General features: G+C 35.5%; 1 protein-coding gene across 1 annotated transcript in view; it reads left to right on the top strand.

Moving 5' to 3' along the window:
- The window catches only part of LOC103154497 (slit homolog 1 protein-like), a 64,491-nt gene that overhangs the window by 27,070 nt on the left and 21,204 nt on the right, over positions 1-16,217 (top strand). The window contains exons 6-24 of the mRNA XM_016662735.1: positions 1,456-1,527; positions 1,593-1,664; positions 2,536-2,607; positions 2,685-2,848; positions 3,851-3,998; positions 4,265-4,336; positions 5,486-5,557; positions 6,696-6,767; positions 8,015-8,158; positions 8,963-9,126; positions 9,623-9,646; positions 9,727-9,871; positions 10,464-10,538; positions 10,818-10,961; positions 12,451-12,594; positions 12,676-12,842; positions 13,212-13,350; positions 14,144-14,212; positions 14,818-14,889. Coding sequence (XP_016518221.1) covers positions 1,456-1,527; positions 1,593-1,664; positions 2,536-2,607; positions 2,685-2,848; positions 3,851-3,998; positions 4,265-4,336; positions 5,486-5,557; positions 6,696-6,767; positions 8,015-8,158; positions 8,963-9,126; positions 9,623-9,646; positions 9,727-9,871; positions 10,464-10,538; positions 10,818-10,961; positions 12,451-12,594; positions 12,676-12,842; positions 13,212-13,350; positions 14,144-14,212; positions 14,818-14,889 — 2,031 coding nt within the window. The remainder of the gene's footprint in view (positions 1-1,455; positions 1,528-1,592; positions 1,665-2,535; positions 2,608-2,684; positions 2,849-3,850; positions 3,999-4,264; positions 4,337-5,485; positions 5,558-6,695; positions 6,768-8,014; positions 8,159-8,962; positions 9,127-9,622; positions 9,647-9,726; positions 9,872-10,463; positions 10,539-10,817; positions 10,962-12,450; positions 12,595-12,675; positions 12,843-13,211; positions 13,351-14,143; positions 14,213-14,817; positions 14,890-16,217) is intronic.

Raw genomic sequence — 16,217 nt, 5'->3', positions numbered from 1 at the left:
CCATCCATCCATCCATCCATCCATCCATCCATCCATCCATCCATCCATCCATCCATCCATCCATCCATCCATCCATCCATCCATCCATCCATCCCTCCCTCTTTTTACATTTTTTTCATATTTTATTCTTATATATTAAAGTCCTTATTATGTCCAGTTCCACCAAACTGGATTAGTGCTAATAAACTAAGACAGGAATTTTAAAAACTCTGATTTTCTCTGTTTATTTTCTTGTTTCTTCTTAAAACAGACTCATATTTAATTCCATCCAGCTCCAGGTTATGTGAAATATGATGCTGAACCATCTGTGAAATTTATATTTCCACAACCTGCATCACTCACCACCACCACGCCCTACAAGTCGCTCTCTCCTGGTTGCAGACATGCTCCCACGCTGTATATCTGTCGTCCTCCGGTTGCTTTATGTTCCTGACCCTACTGAACTTTAAGTGCCAGGAACCCTGTTAATTTATGACCGAGGTTAAGCTTTATTTATCTGTCTTATCTCTCATCTGTTTTTAAATAAATCCCTATTTTATTAATAAACTGTTTCTAGAAGGTTTAATATTAAGTAATTATTAAAAAACAGATATGACTCAAACCGGTTTAGTGTGACAGCTAAAGACTGTTGTCTTAAAAATAAAATTACATTATTGTTCAAACAAGAAAATAAAAGTCCAATAATCATCAAGAAAAACAGCAGCAGCAAAAAACTCTTAAGTATTTTTGCATCAACACTGAAGTCTGTCCTTCAATTTGATACAAAAATAAAAATTATACTATTTATATATAAATATTTAGAATGGCAACAATTGCAAATTAGTTTTATTTCACCTATAATATTAGAAAAATATTGATACAAGTGAAATAATCTGCATGTTATTTCACTGGGCAAATGATTTGCAGATTTATGTCCCAGAAAAAAAAAATTACATTATTGTAATTCGATTTGTTAATTTATTGTAACAAAGAAAATGAACCTTCATAACAATTTGTTGTATGACGGCTCATATATATGTAATTTTATAGATTTTATTTCAGACTCAAAGTCCAAATCACATAAAAGAATAATCAATAAAATAATAATAAAATATTAAATTAAATAAAAAGTACAGAAGACATACTATTCAGACAAATTATGCCCATGATTTTATTTTATTTTGTTCATAACTTTATTTGTTAAATGCCATTATTTACTAAAACAAGCTCCTAGTGTTGCTTAAAACTTACTTATAAGTTAGTTTTCTTATTTTAAGTGAACTAAAATATTTCCACTGGAAACCAGATAAAAACACTTGCTAATATGTTGTGTTTTTTCAGCGTTCCTCACATTTACACCCATCAAACGCATAATTTTAAGCATTAATATTTGGATAGATTGTCACTGGTGTACATCGATGAGTCCAGAAATTAAAATCAGAAACAATCATGGACTCTGGCGGTTCTGTGTTTCAGGGATCTGAGTGAAAATGCCATCCAGGCCATCCCACGGCGAGCGTTCAGAGGAGCCACAGACATCAAAAACCTGTCAGTAAAATTCTGTCTCGTGCTAAAAGGATGATGACCAGTACTGATGCTGCTTTTATTTCCAGTCAGCTGGATAAAAACCACATCACCTGTATTGAGGAGGGAGCGTTCAGAGCTCTGCGGTCCCTGGAAGTGCTGTACGTATCCAAAGCTGACCTGGGAGTTTGAATGTTTCTGTTCTGGAAGAACACTTGAAATAAGACAAAACGAACTTTTCAGCAAGATATAGGAGCGTGTTTTAAGGTAATAATTCCTTGAAATTGGTGGCAAATTATTTTACTTATAACATGAGAAAAATGTCTTGTTTTAAGTTAAACAATCTGCAAGTGGAACTAGAAGTTTTTCATCAATATTAAGGATATTGACTTAAATATCCTACATCTTGCTTAAAGTGACTTGTAAGTTAATTTTGTCTCATTTCAAGTGTACTAAAAAATAGACATAAAATACTTTGTAAGGTTCTGTGTTTTTGCAGTGTAACTTTTATTTTTTTTCTTTGTTCACTTCAAAAACACATAAAACTAAGATTTTAATGTCTAGTTTTTAGTTCAAATTTCTTAGAACACTTGAAATAAGACAGAACTAAGTTATAAGTAACTTTTCAGAAAGATAAAGGAGCTTATTTAAAGTCAATAATTCCTCAATATTGATAAGTTTTAGTTCCATTGACAAATTATTTTAAGACAATTTACATGTTACAAGTGAAATAATCTGCCAGCTGAACTTTTTCATCAATTTTAAGGACTTATTGACTTAAAGTAAGCTACTTCATCTTGCTGAAATGTTTTAAGTTAGTTTTGTCTTATTACAAATGTACTGAGATATTTACAATAGAAACTAGACAAAAAATACTTGGTAGATTTGCTGTTTTTGCAGTGTTGTAGTATTAAATCAGATCATAACGGCATATCTTCTGTTACTGTTTCCTCGTGTTTCTCTTCCTCCTCATTTGTTTCCTCACATCCTCTGACCTTTTTCCTTGTTGCTATCTCTATTTGTCCCCTCCAGCACGATGAACAACAACAACATCAGCAGCATCCCAGTCTCCAGTTTCAACCACATGCCCAAACTGCGAACCTTGTAAGTATGCCACTCCTGCCTCTGGCATGTCGTTATCGGGGAACCATTTTCTCTCTTTCTCTGCTTCCCCCCACCAGCCGGCTCCACTCCAACGCGCTGCGCTGTGACTGTCACCTGGCCTGGCTGTCGCCATGGCTACGGCAGCGGTCTGCGCTGGGCCTCTACACGCAGTGCAGTTCCCCTCCGGCTCTGCGGGGGCTCAACCTCGCAGAGCTGCGCAAGAGTGACTTCGCCTGCTCAGGTGCAGAGTTGGGGAGTAACTAGTTACATTTACACTGCAAAAACAGAAAAGCTTACCAAGTATTTCTGGTCCAGTTTCTAGTGTAAATGTCTTACAATAACTCAAGAGAGTTCTCAGCAAGATATATGAGCTTGTGTTAAGTAAAAAAAATCCTTAATATTGATGAAAAGGTTCTAGTTTCACTGGCAGATTATTTCACTACAAAAATGGGAGTAATGTCTTGGTATAAGTGAAATAATCTACCGGTGGAACTAGAACTTTTTCATCAATATTAAGGAATTATTGACCTAAAACAAGCTCATAAATCTTGCTGAGAAGAATATTGTCTTATTTCGAGTGTTTTCACTAGAAACTAGACTAAACTACTTGGTAAGATTTTGTGTATTTGCAGTGACACTTGAGTAATTTTTGGAAAAAATTTACTTTTTTATTTTTACAATGTTGTACTTTTTATTTTTACTTGAGTAATTTTATTATAAAGTATTTCTTCTCTTACTTGAGTAAAATTTCTGAAATTTTTACCCACTGGATGAGAAACAAACATGTTTTAATCAAAAATTCACCAGACACAGACCTGCAGTTTTTGTTAAAGTTTTTATCGAAAGAAACTCTTTTAGAAAAAAACCCAAAACATTCTTTTGTCTTAATTTGTTATTTTTGTTACTAATATAATTTATTGTCATTTTGGTCTTTAAAATTCCAAAATTTCCACTTAACTTTAAATTTTGATCTGCCTGTTTATGTAATTTTTAAATATTAAATGATTGATAATTTGATCAGTTGCTCAGCACTTGAGTCGACGTTTTACCAAACACTCTTTTACTTCTTGCTATTTTTTTTTTTTTTTTTTTTTACTTTTTCTTGAGTAAAAATATGTTGAAGTAGTGCTGCTCTTAATTTAGTACAGTTTTTGGGAACTCTGTTCAGGTGGCAGGTGTTGTTGCATAGAAATGCAGGTAATAGATCTGAGTATAGATCCGTTCCCTCTGATCCTCCTGCTAGGCCACAGCGGCAGCGCCTTCGTTCAGCCGTGCAGTTTGGCGTCCGGTTCTTGTCCTCCGATGTGTTCCTGCAGCAACAACATTGTGAACTGCAGAGGAAGGGGCCTCACTGCCATACCTGCCCACCTGCCGGAGGCCATGACGGAGATGTAAGATCTACTGCTCCTTACATCTTTGATTAATAGAAAGAAAGCAAAATGTCTTATTTTAACTGTACTAAAATATTTGCACTAGAAACTAGATCAAAAATACTCGATATGATTTTGTGTTTTTGCATACTTTAGATATAAAACTATGCCTTATTCTAACATAAAATTTTTTGTATTTCGACACTAAAAGTGAATCAAGTAATGTGTAAATGAAAATAAAAACCAACTAATCTTTGTGTCTCATTTTGTCTTTTATTTTCCTGCAGTCGTCTGGAGCAGAACGGCATCAAGTCAGTTCCTCCTGGTGCGTTCACCTCCTACAAGAAGCTCCACCGCATGTGAGTTACAGCCTTTTTATCACCACTTTGTTTTACCTTCATACAGGTTACTGCAGCTAAGACAATCTGTTCTCTTTATTTCAATGATTACTTGATGTCAGACATTTCCTTTACTGACAAACATTATGTTGCACTGACCTTGGGCTGTTTTTTGCACATCTTTTGTGTCTTTTTCTGCCCCATTTTGTTTCAGTGTCTATTCAAAAAGCAAAGTGTGATATTCATAAACACAGCACTGCAAAAACACAAAATCTTACCAAGTATTTTATGTCTAGTTTCTAATGCGAATATCTTAGTACACTTGAAATAAGACAAAACAAACTTACAAGTAACGTTTCAGCAATATATAGGAGCTTTTTAACTAAATAGTTAACTAAATATTGATGAAAAAGTGTTAGTTCCATTGTAAAATTATTTCACATTTTCCCATATTATATAATCTGCCAGTGGTACTAGCACTTTTTCACCAATATTAAGGAATTATTGATTTAAAAAAGCTCCTACATGTTGCTGAAAAGTTACTTGTAAGTTAAGCTTTGTCTTACTCCAAGTGTACTAAGATATTTGCACTAGAAAATAAACCAAAAATGCTTTGTAAGGTTTTGTGTTTTTGCAGTGAAACCACAAGTTGGGCACTGTTAACTAAAAAAATCACTGCGCTAACATTGAAGCGCTAATAATTCACATTAGTTCTTCACTACAACATTGTGATATTTAGTGGAAGCTAATGCTAACGTGCTAAATCAGCCATGTTGATACTCAATGGCTCAATATGGTGACATAGTGTGGAGAATTTAATTCTAGATGTGCAGGAATGATTTGCAGTCCTGTGCATGTTTTATGTTACAATTCAGTTCCAAAATGTTCTGCAGCGTTGCTTACGGCTTACAGGAGCACGAAGGCAACACGATGGTTGGCTGCATGTGTTTATATTGTAGGAGAGTTTCTGAGTTTGTAGGTTTCCAGACAGGCGGGAAGAGAAATGTGAGTTGAGCTGAATGTTTAAAATATCAGAATGTGGTGGTGAAGATCAAGCTGGAGATTCAAGTAAATAAATAACTGAAGCTTTGAATCAAAGGAAGGGGAATGAATGTATTTTCCATTTACATCTGTGATGAATATATAGTTTCTGATCTGTTTCCTGCACAGAGACCTGAGCAACAATCAGATATCTGAGATTGCTCCTGATGCATTTCATGGCCTCCGAGCGCTCAATTCACTGTGAGTTTCCTTTGCTTCCTCTCACTATTTTATTTATTTATTTTTTTAAATGTCTTATTTTTCCTTCCACTGAAAGTAACAAGCATATATATGTATAGGCTGTTACAGTGACAGGTTATAGAGGAGTGAATATAACGTCACAATTCAGCAGGCTCTGCCCCTCACCTAGCAACCCCAGTAAAGCCCAGCCCGATATCTAGCAACCGTTACCTAGCAACCCTGGCAGAGCTCCAGCAGGGTTTGGTCAGCTGGTTTTACCTCTGTATGTGATTAACAATGACTACTGGAAAAGACAAGTTAACTTACCATCCAGAAACCACTTGTAACCGCAGCTACTGTAAATTACCATAAATCTAGTTTTTATATGGTAAAATTTGGATAAATACGGATTTTGCCATACATAATCTGTGATTATCTGAATTTTATATGTTAAAATATAAAATACCATTTAAAATCTGGATTATTTTATATGGTATGAAATAATTTTACGGATATATTTTACCATATACAGGTCTTACGATACAGATTATACAGTAACATTTTAACATAAATTACCATAATTTACAGTAAAATACCTAGCTGTGGTTGCCAGAATTTGTACGTATTTATGCCATATTTATACGTTAAAATTCAGTAACAGTTGCCAGTACTGTAGCGTTAATTTGAGACTTTTTTTAAAATATAGTGCAGGTATTTGTGGAACCAGCCAGGTTATTCATATCGTTATTTGTACAAGCAATATCTTCTTAGCAAATCAGCATCAAGAAAGTTAAAACAAATAATGTTTTAACATTATGTTACAACATCACACATTTATGTTGTAACATCAAAACATATTTTGATCATGTGTGTATAAGATAAATTAATGTAAGATCGACGCACTCCACTGTGATTTAGCTCCACAGAGGTTTGGTAACAAATCATTCGTTAGATTCAGGTGTGTTTGTGAAGGAATGCATCTAAACTTGCGGGATAACTGAACTCAGACATTCTGTTCTTTCATAGCTCTGTTTTCTGCCTTCTTATGGCTTTTTTGTAAACATGTATCTGTACAATAAAGTGTGTGGTTTTATCAAAGTAATGCATCAGTAACAGCAGTAAAAGCATCCGGGGTGATCCTGCTGTTTCTTGTCTGCAGGGTTCTGTATGGGAATAAAATCACTGAGCTGCCCAGTGGAGTATTCGATGGCTTGGTTTCTCTGGAGCTGCTGTAAGTCTGAAAAAACTCACATTTATTTCTGTTAAAACTGGGATGACATCTAAGTTTTGCATCATAAGTTAATTTTATGTTAGATTTTCTAGCTTAGTAGAAGCGACTTTCATTCAAAATATTGAAAATAAAACATGTCTTTATATGTTTTTATTCCAAGCTGTTAACCGTAAATCAGTTTTGATTAATGAAGTATTAGGGCCACACTAAAAAAACAACTGAGAATAATAATATTACAAGAATAAAGTCGAAATAACCCAAGAACAACTTTATAGTGTTAAGAAAAGAAAGTTGTAAAATTACAACTTTATTTTTGTAATTTTATGACTTTATTCTTATACAACTTTATTTTTGTAATATGATTTTTTCTCACACTATTATAACTTTATGCTTGTATAATTTTGACTTTATTCTCATACAACTTTATTGTACTTTATTCTCATATTTTGAGTTTCTTTTTGTAATATTATGACTTTAGAGTCATAATTTTATGACTTTGTTCTTGTTTTTTATTTTTCTTTAGTGTGGCCCTAACACTGTGTCATAGTTTCCATAGCTTAACATTACTTCTAAAGTAGTGGTGAATTGTAATGTTTTATTTATTTTTAATGCATTGAAAGTGTTTATTTTCATTATGGCTTCATCTTTGTTTGAGGAATAAGAAAATGGAAGAATTGGTCCAAGAAAACATGCCAGTAACTCCCCCTCTGGTCTCTTGTGGTGATTTTGTGTGGTACAAATAGCCTTAATTGTTCTGTAGGGATTCCCAAATGGGGGTCACAAGAAGTTGACAATTTAGGCTTAAAAAATTTAGGCTTTTTGTGAAAAAAAAAGAAAAAAAGATATCTGTTTGAAACCCACACTTGTCAGATACATCACCATATTAGGGCCATTGTATATAGAAAAAAAGGGTAAATTTCTGCCAAAATACTCAGAAATTTTGAGAGTAATCTCAGAATTTTTCCAGAAAAGACACATAAATTTGTGAGTTTAGTTTAAAATTTGCCAGAAAAAAAAATCAGAAATTTTCAGATTATTCTATGAAATGTTCTTAACAAAACATGGACATTTCTGAGTTTCAAAAGTTGAAAATATTTGACCTTTGAAAATTTTCTGAGTTTTGGTGGAAATTTACTCTTCCTTTTCTCCTATCTACAGTTCCCCTGATATGCCTTAGCAGTCAGATGATGATGTCAGTGAACCTGTGATTTATTCTTTTCTGATCCTGGTTTCTTAACATCCTGCAGATTGCTGAATGCAAATAAAATCCACTGTATCCGTGCAGCAGCGTTCAAAGACCTGGAAAACCTTGCCCTTCTTTCTCTGTACGACAATAAGATCCAAAGTCTGGCTAAGGGAACCTTTAGCTCACTGCACAGCATCCAGACACTGTGAGTAAAGAAATAAGCACGTTTCTGTTTGGGCTTTAGAGGGAATTTTTAGTTGTAAACGCAGCGGATGCGCGCGCAACTTGGCTACAGAAAGCGCTGGAACACCGGGCTCACTGGTTACCATGGTTACCCGCTTTCGTCTTGCTGTTTTAGCATTAGCTAGCATGTTGTCAGTATACTACAAATGTTTATGGCAGTGTAATTGTAAGTTACTTTACCAAATTGACATTAATTACAGGTGAGTTGATAATTGACGAGAGAAGATGACCAAAACTAAATAATATTAGCTATTTGTTCACGATAATATGATATACGTAGAGTCCCCTAAATAAGACGAACATATATATATATATATATATATATATATATATATATGGTGAGCAATAAGGGCGTCAGAATAGGACAAATAAAATGCAATAATTAGAGGGAATATGAGGATGTAGTTGCTTCCATCAAGGCAAGTAATAAACTACGCCTTCGGAAATTAAAAATGCCGTTGAACGGGAGGCAGTGTGCTAAAAGTAAAATCTCTCAAAACAGCCTGCGCCCGTAAGGTGATCTGCGCTGGCTACGAGTTGTAAATTATTTTGTTAGCCAACCTGTACATAGTTAAAAAGGTAGAATTATGTATTCTTGCCTGCATTCTGAAGGCGACATGCGCAGTAGCTTGGCTGCTGACGCAACGTGACGTCGAGTTTGATCTGGTCTGGAGACGGCCGAGTTGCCATGGCGACCACCGAATGTGGACAATCCAGAAGAGAAGCTAGTGTTTGATCGGGTTGCCGTTTTGTGATGTCTTCTCAGCCACCTGGCCCAGAACCCGTTTGTCTGTGACTGTCATGTGAAGTGGCTGGCTGACTTCCTGGGTTCAAACCCCATCGAGACCAGCGGAGCTCGCTGCGCCAGCCCTCGTCGGCTCGCCAACAAACGCATCGCTCAGATCAAGAGCCATAAGTTCAGATGCTCCGGTGAGTCTCTACCGGCCATTCAGTTGATAATTATTGTTTTGAAAGTATGAACAGAAGAGGTGGGTAGAGTGCACAAAAATTATACTGAGGAAGAGTAACACTAACATATATTTACTCAAGTAAAAGTAAAAAAGTAGTCGTCTAAGAAATTACTCAATAGTAAAAAAAGTATTTGGTAATAAGTCTGAGTAAATTAATAATTTAATATTTAAAAATCAGGCAAAACAAAATATAAAGTTAAGAGGAAATTTTGGCTTTTGTACGGACGAAAATAAAAATAAAAAAAAATAAATAAAATAAAATCAGGCAAAAGAAATTTTTCCAAAGCAGTTTTGTTTAATTATAAACTTATGAAACTTTAACAAAATCTGCAGGTGTGTGTCTTTGTCTGGTGAATTTTGGGTTTAAACATTGGTTTGTTTTTCATTCAGAAATTATACTAAAGTAAGCATATTTATTGATTGACATATTTCTCTTTGATTGTTTTTCTTTACAGCCAAGGAGCAGTACCACATCCCAGGTGAATATGTTTTTTCTTTAGCTTTATTTTTGCAGTCACAGAAACAATAGGAGACATTTGCATCCTGTGTTTGCATGCAGGCACTGAAGATCGACGCCTGAGCTACGATTGTAACAGTAAGCCTGTATGTCCTGCTAAATGTCGCTGTGAGGCCAATGTGGTGGACTGCTCCAATCTGCGCCTCACCAAGTTCCCAGAGCACCTGCTGCCCTCCACCGAAGAGCTGTGAGTCACGCTCATGTGCAAAATTACACAGACACTACGTCCTGTCACAGTAACTTTTAGGTTCACCCTCCACACTAAAAGGGGACCTATCATGCAAATTAACTTTTTTGCACATTTTTGTACTTCCGTTTGGGTCCAGCTTATTTTTGACAATAAAAATCTTAATTTGTGGATACATGTCAGATAAAGATAAAAATAGATTTGAAGTGTTTGGTAAAAATGACCACATTTGCATAGGAATGTCAAATAACGTGGAAACATTTTGAGCACAAATGGATCTTCTAAATGGACAATGACCGTCAGAATACCACCAAATTAGTCATAAAATTATTTAACTTATGAATTTGAAGAAAACTTTAAACTTTGTCTAAGACATCTAACTCACTATTCAAAAAGAAAAGTGACAAAAATCAGGAAAGGTTTAGCCTGATTTCATGAGACAGTGAGAAAAATCCTTCATTTCCACACTGATAAAACATTACAGCTGCATTAAGACACATTGATGCAGGTCCAAACATCTGAATCGGTCTTTTTGTTGGATTCGATATTAATGAATTCGTCTCCATCTTTATGTCTCCTATAATTTCTCCAGGCGTCTTAACAACAATGACCTGTCTATGCTGGAGGCCACCGGCGCCTTCAAGGGTCTTTCTCATCTAAAGAAAATGTAAGTGCCAAATGCCAAAAATTTTCTTTTAAATTTTCTTTTTGAAATTTTTGGAAAATTGGAAGATCTATCACAAAATTTTCTGACTTTTTTGCAGAAATTTACTCATTTTTTTTCTACCTTCAGTGGCCCTAGCAGACTACTGTAAAAGTTTCTTTCAAGTTTTGAATCAACAATAAATATTTGATTGATTTTATTTATTTTTTAAATTTTTTTGGAGTCAACAATTTTCACCCACATGGCAAAAAGCTTTATTTATTTTTTGCTTTTTCCTTTTAGTAACCTGAGCAACAACAAGATTTCGGAGATCGAGGACGGTGCGTTTGAGGGCGCCTCGTCAGTGGGGGAACTTCACCTGACAGCCAACCACCTGGAGTCGGTGCGAGGGAGCATGTTCAGAGGCATGGAGGGGCTGCGCATGCTGTGAGTTCAAAATCCAGTAGTTTTATTAGCATTTAAATGTGGAAATGATGTGGTTATTCATGTAGACCAGCTAAACATCCTGTGTGTTTCTATTAAGCCCTGCATTTTGTACATCAAATAACTAGAGAAGTTAAGATAATCTGATTGTGATATAGATACTTTTCTTAAAGTTTTGTCATGAAAATGAGGAAAACTTGTTTTTTCATCTTTGTTTTATTCTGTACCAACAAGCCAACTGATGTTTTCATTGGTTTTTAATCATTTTTCAAGTCATTACAGACGTTACAGGAATTCAACATGTTTCAAACAATTTGGACTCAAAGACAAAAAGTTACTTTTAAATCAGATATAAATTTGTTTACATGTCACAATCGATTTTCACAGTATTTTTTAAATAAATGTAAATAAATATAACAACACCTTAAACTCTTGGTTAAAGAGAAAACTCACCGCATGAACAAAAACACAAGGACTCAAACAAAGTCTCTTTACTACAAAACTGAGTAAACAACAGCAGCAACCATATGTGTTTAAAATTGATTTTATCTTTTCTTGCCAATTAATGTTTAAAAATTGTTGTTAATGTAACATTTTGATTTATAGAATAAATCCGTCATATGAACAGTAAATAGTATCTCACTTATTGTCTTGTTTATATCAAAATTTATTAAGTTGCAAGGAGGTTTTTCTTTTAATCTTTTAAAACTCTGCTCTTACGTGTGTGGATGACGAGTTTGACTATTTTTTAGGCTGCAAAATGCAGCTGCAGCATTTTCCAAAACATAAAAAGTTATGTTGTTGAAAGAACAAGAGTCTTAACCTCTGCATGTCCTGCTATAAACCTTAAATATTCAAACAGCGCCACCTGGCGGCAGGTTTAATACGACTGCCAGCAGCATTTCCTCTAAATGCTGCTGGCATTTAGAGGAAATTTAAATTTTGTTGATAAAGTTTATGCATTAAAAGTGAAAAAGAATGTCCTGTACGATTTTATTCTCATGATTTATTGGATTATTCTCATTTTATTACAACTTTATTCTCCTACGACTTTATTTTTGTACAAGTTTATTCTCATATTTATTCTCATATGACTGTATTCTCATAATACTACAACTTTATTCTCATATTCTGATTTAATTACAACTTTATTCTAGCATTATTATGACTTTATTCTCATAATTTTATTATTTTTATTTTTTATTTTTTATTAATATGACCCTATGACCCTAGTATGACCCGAATACTCATGTCCTTTATTTATCCTTTGATTTTCCTTTACTCTCTTTACAAATATATTATGAATCTTTAGTCTCTTCAGCCACATAAAAAGAAAGAACCCAGACAAGAGTAACACACTGTAAAACTGTAAACTGATATTCATAATTCATCTTTTAGAAAATGATTGTACCAGATGTTGGAGTTTAATAGGTACTGTTTGTATTTTTGGATGTGTGTGTGTGTGTGTGTGTGTGTGTGTGTGTGTGTGTGGGATGCTGAGGAACAACAGGATCAGCTGCATCCATAACAGCAGCTTCACAGGCCTGCCCAACGTCAGGCTGCTCTCCCTCTACGACAACCAGCTCACCACCATCCTGCCTGGAGCCTTCGACACTCTGCCCAACCTCTCCACTCTGTCAGTGACTCTTGTGCATCAAAGTGTGTGTCTCGCCTTGCATGTTATTCCCTCCCTCATGGTTTGTCTGCTGTGTGTCAGAAACCTGCTGGCCAACCCCTTTACCTGCGACTGCCACCTGTCCTGGTTCGGGGCGTGGCTCCGGAGCCGCCGGATCGTGACGGGGAACCCTCGGTGCCAGAGCCCGGCTTTCCTGCGAGGGATTCCTCTGCAGGACGTAGCGGTCCCTGATTTCCGCTGCGAGGATGGTAGTTTCTCTTAATACTCGCTGAAATGTGGAGAGAAATATCAGAGAATATTAGAGATGAAAACAATTAATTGTTTACTAGATCGAAATGAATTAGCTAAGGTCAGTGGTGTCCAAACTTTCTGCAAAATGGGCCAGAATACTAAAGTTGAAATAACTCAGGGGGAATCTTGTTTTCCAGCTTATAAAAACAAAATACTGTGTTTTGTTTTATTTGCTCAGCAAGAAATTTAACGTATTTTTTAATGAAACAAAGTGGCAAATTTCAATGACCTTTTGGATATTTTTTTTAGCTTACATCCCTAGCAAATGCAATGTGAATAATTTAAACTGAGTGACTCCAAAGTGAAATTGTTCTTTGTGTGTCCAGGTTCAGTGCTGGAGGACAGGAGCTGCGTAGCGGGGCCTCAGTGTCCCAGTCAGTGTTCCTGCATGGACACAGTGGTTCGCTGCAGCAACAAACACCTGCAGGCTCTGCCCAGAGGATTACCACGTAACATCACCGAACTGTGAGCAAACGCCTTTTAAGACCTCTGGGGAAACAAAGCAAGTGGGAAAATAAGAAATGTCTCAGTTGTCTGGTCAGTATTACATCCATGGCTGCTCTTAAAGTTTGATCGGGTGCATTTTAGACCTATAACCTGATCAATAATAATAATAATAAAGTTAAAAGTGATTTACCAAGCAGAATTTAGTGGTGAGGCTTTGACCTTACAGATTTTATATCTTTATGGGTCAGTATTTAGGAAGCCTTTCTGCTATGAGCGGTTGATACTGACCAGCTCTCAGTATGATTGTTGTGTTATTACTTATGTGTGATATGTTCACTGACCAGAAAAATATATTCTTTTTTGACTTTCTGCTAGACCAATCACCAGGAAGGGTTGATGAAGAAAATTGTCTGATTTCAGTCCATTTCCTGTTTCCTGGTGTATTTTCCAGTAATAACTCTAAAACCAGCTTCCATAAGTTGATTAAATCAATCACTTCACACATTATTGTTCATCTATTGTACAGATAATTGGCAGGTTTGAGAATAAAATATATTGAAAAGTTAAAGCGAGAAAAACACATGCAGTACAGTGTTTCATTAGGAGGCTGCAGATGAAAACGGTTCAAGTGTTTAATTGGTTGGAGTAGAAGTTTAACAGTTATTAACTTGTCATTACTTTTTACAGTTCCTGATTGAATAATGTTTCTGACATCATTTCTCTCATTGAATTTATGTGAATAGGATTTTAGCAACATGCAAATGTTTGAACAGAGTCAGAGTTTTTCAGAACAAATATTTTCTCTTGCTAGGTACCTGGATGGAAACCAGTTCACCAGCGTTCCTAAGGAGTTAGCCACCTTCAAGTACCTGCAGCTTGTGTAAGAGAAACCTCACTAAACACGGTCTGAATTCACTTTGACAAAAATAATACTGACTTTTATCCTGCTCTGCTGATGCAGCATTTATGGAGGCACAAACTGAGTAAACAGCAGCTCTTTTTGAAAATATTATATATTTTTTTGACCCAATGTAATATGACCTTTATTTTTATTTATTTTTTTTAGCATTTTTTTTTTTCAAGAAGTGTACCTTCAAACTAAAGCGGATCAGTACTCTGAAAGTCAGAAGTTTATTCTTAGGATCAGCCGTTATTTAACAGTAACTTGTGCTGGAAGACGTGAACGTCCTTCCACAAACATCCACTGGGTGGAGCTGTTGGCTGTAGACTCGATTCAATGCTGAGACGTTTCTTACTTAGATAATATGACAAACATCCAGAAGAATCCTTCATGTGATCAGATCAAAAACTGAGTTAACTTAGATTTTTTTTGTTGTTTCAGGAGATGCTAGGATTTTCAAAAAATAATTTAAACGTTGTTTAACTCTTTATGCTTTTGTTTGTGTGTGTTGTTCCAAGAAGTTTGTTTTAGACTTGCATGTTGCATTAATGCGTATTGATCCCTCCTGACCTTTGACTCCGCAGCGATCTGAGCAACAATAAAATCAACTCGCTGTCCAATGACTCCTTCTCCAACATGAGCCAACTCACAACTCTGTGAGTACACACCCAGTCAAACACTAAGAATTTAGCTAGTTTTATCATTTTTCTAACAGTAAGTTATAAATAAAGAGATTAAAGTCGAAATGCTCTGTGTGCTGAAAATGACATTTCAGTCTAAAGTCAGAAGAGTTAAGACTGTCGGTAAAATCTGTTCAAGAGACTTTTAATCTGGAGGTTTTCATGTGTTTTTTTAGTATTTGTTGGAACTGAATTTCAAGCTGTATTGTTTCCAACCACAAACTTTTCACCAGTTTGCCAAAACTTTGTCCCATTCCTCCTGAGAACTGGTGGATCTGAGTCAAGCTTTTGGATCGCTTTGTTTCATAATCTACCCACGATGTTTCTACTAAATTGACTCGAGGTCATTATTTTGTGATGGCCGTTGTAAAATACAGTTTGTGGTTCCTAAGTCAATTTGTTATTACTTATGGTTAGATCTGGGGTGGCCAAAACTACTTCTGGGCCGAGAAAATAAAATAAAAACAATTAAAATGAAGCAAATAAAGTATTCTAATTTTCTTTGTAGAAAATGAAAGTTGTTCATCATAGATCCAAATCTTGAAAGGATTCTACACACTAATCAAAATCTTTTGGGCTTGGTTGAACAACATTTATTCTCACTTGTAAGAACAGGATTTGAGTCTCTTTCTTTTAAAACATTTGCTGTATTTAGCCAAATTTAATAAATTAAATAAAAGCTGATGATTTTTGTGAGGCAAAGTCAGCTTTTCAGTAAAAGTCTCGGCATAAATGTAGTTCTGCTCATAAAAGATATTATATAAAAAGATTAATACTTTATGTTGCACTCAACAGTTTCCATTGTAGGAAAATTATGTCGTTAATAGTTTTAGCCTGATTGAAAACAGTCATCTGCATCAACCACTGGATGGGACAAAGTTGAATCATGTCAGAGGGCCACAAACAATCAGTTCAAGGGCCACAAATGGCCCCCGGGCCGCATGTTGAACACCCCTGGGTTAGGTTCATTGTTCATTCCAGAGACCTGTTTGTACCCATGCTTTGCAACTTTTATGAAAAATATGTTTTTTTTACATAATTGTTGAAACTGTCACCATGTTGTGACAATCAGAGCCAGAAGGAGGGGCATAGCACTGCCAATCAACCTCATGAATGGGCTGCTAAATGTGCTATTGGCAGAGAAACAACTCAGCGTTACAGGAAAACCGTTAATCTGCTGTCATAGACGGCCATGGTAACGAGGTGAGGGAAGGGAGTGAGCAGTGTGCACTCTGCTATGATTGACAGCGCTAAGACCCGCCTTCTGGCTCTGATTGGTCGTTTCTGTTGAACTGGCTGAATAT

Source organism: Poecilia formosa, unplaced genomic scaffold, assembly GCF_000485575.1.
Source record: "Poecilia formosa unplaced genomic scaffold, Poecilia_formosa-5.1.2 Scaffold388, whole genome shotgun sequence".
NCBI classification, from domain to species: Eukaryota; Metazoa; Chordata; class Actinopteri; order Cyprinodontiformes; family Poeciliidae; genus Poecilia; species Poecilia formosa.
This window is presented reverse-complemented; position numbering and strand designations above follow the sequence as displayed.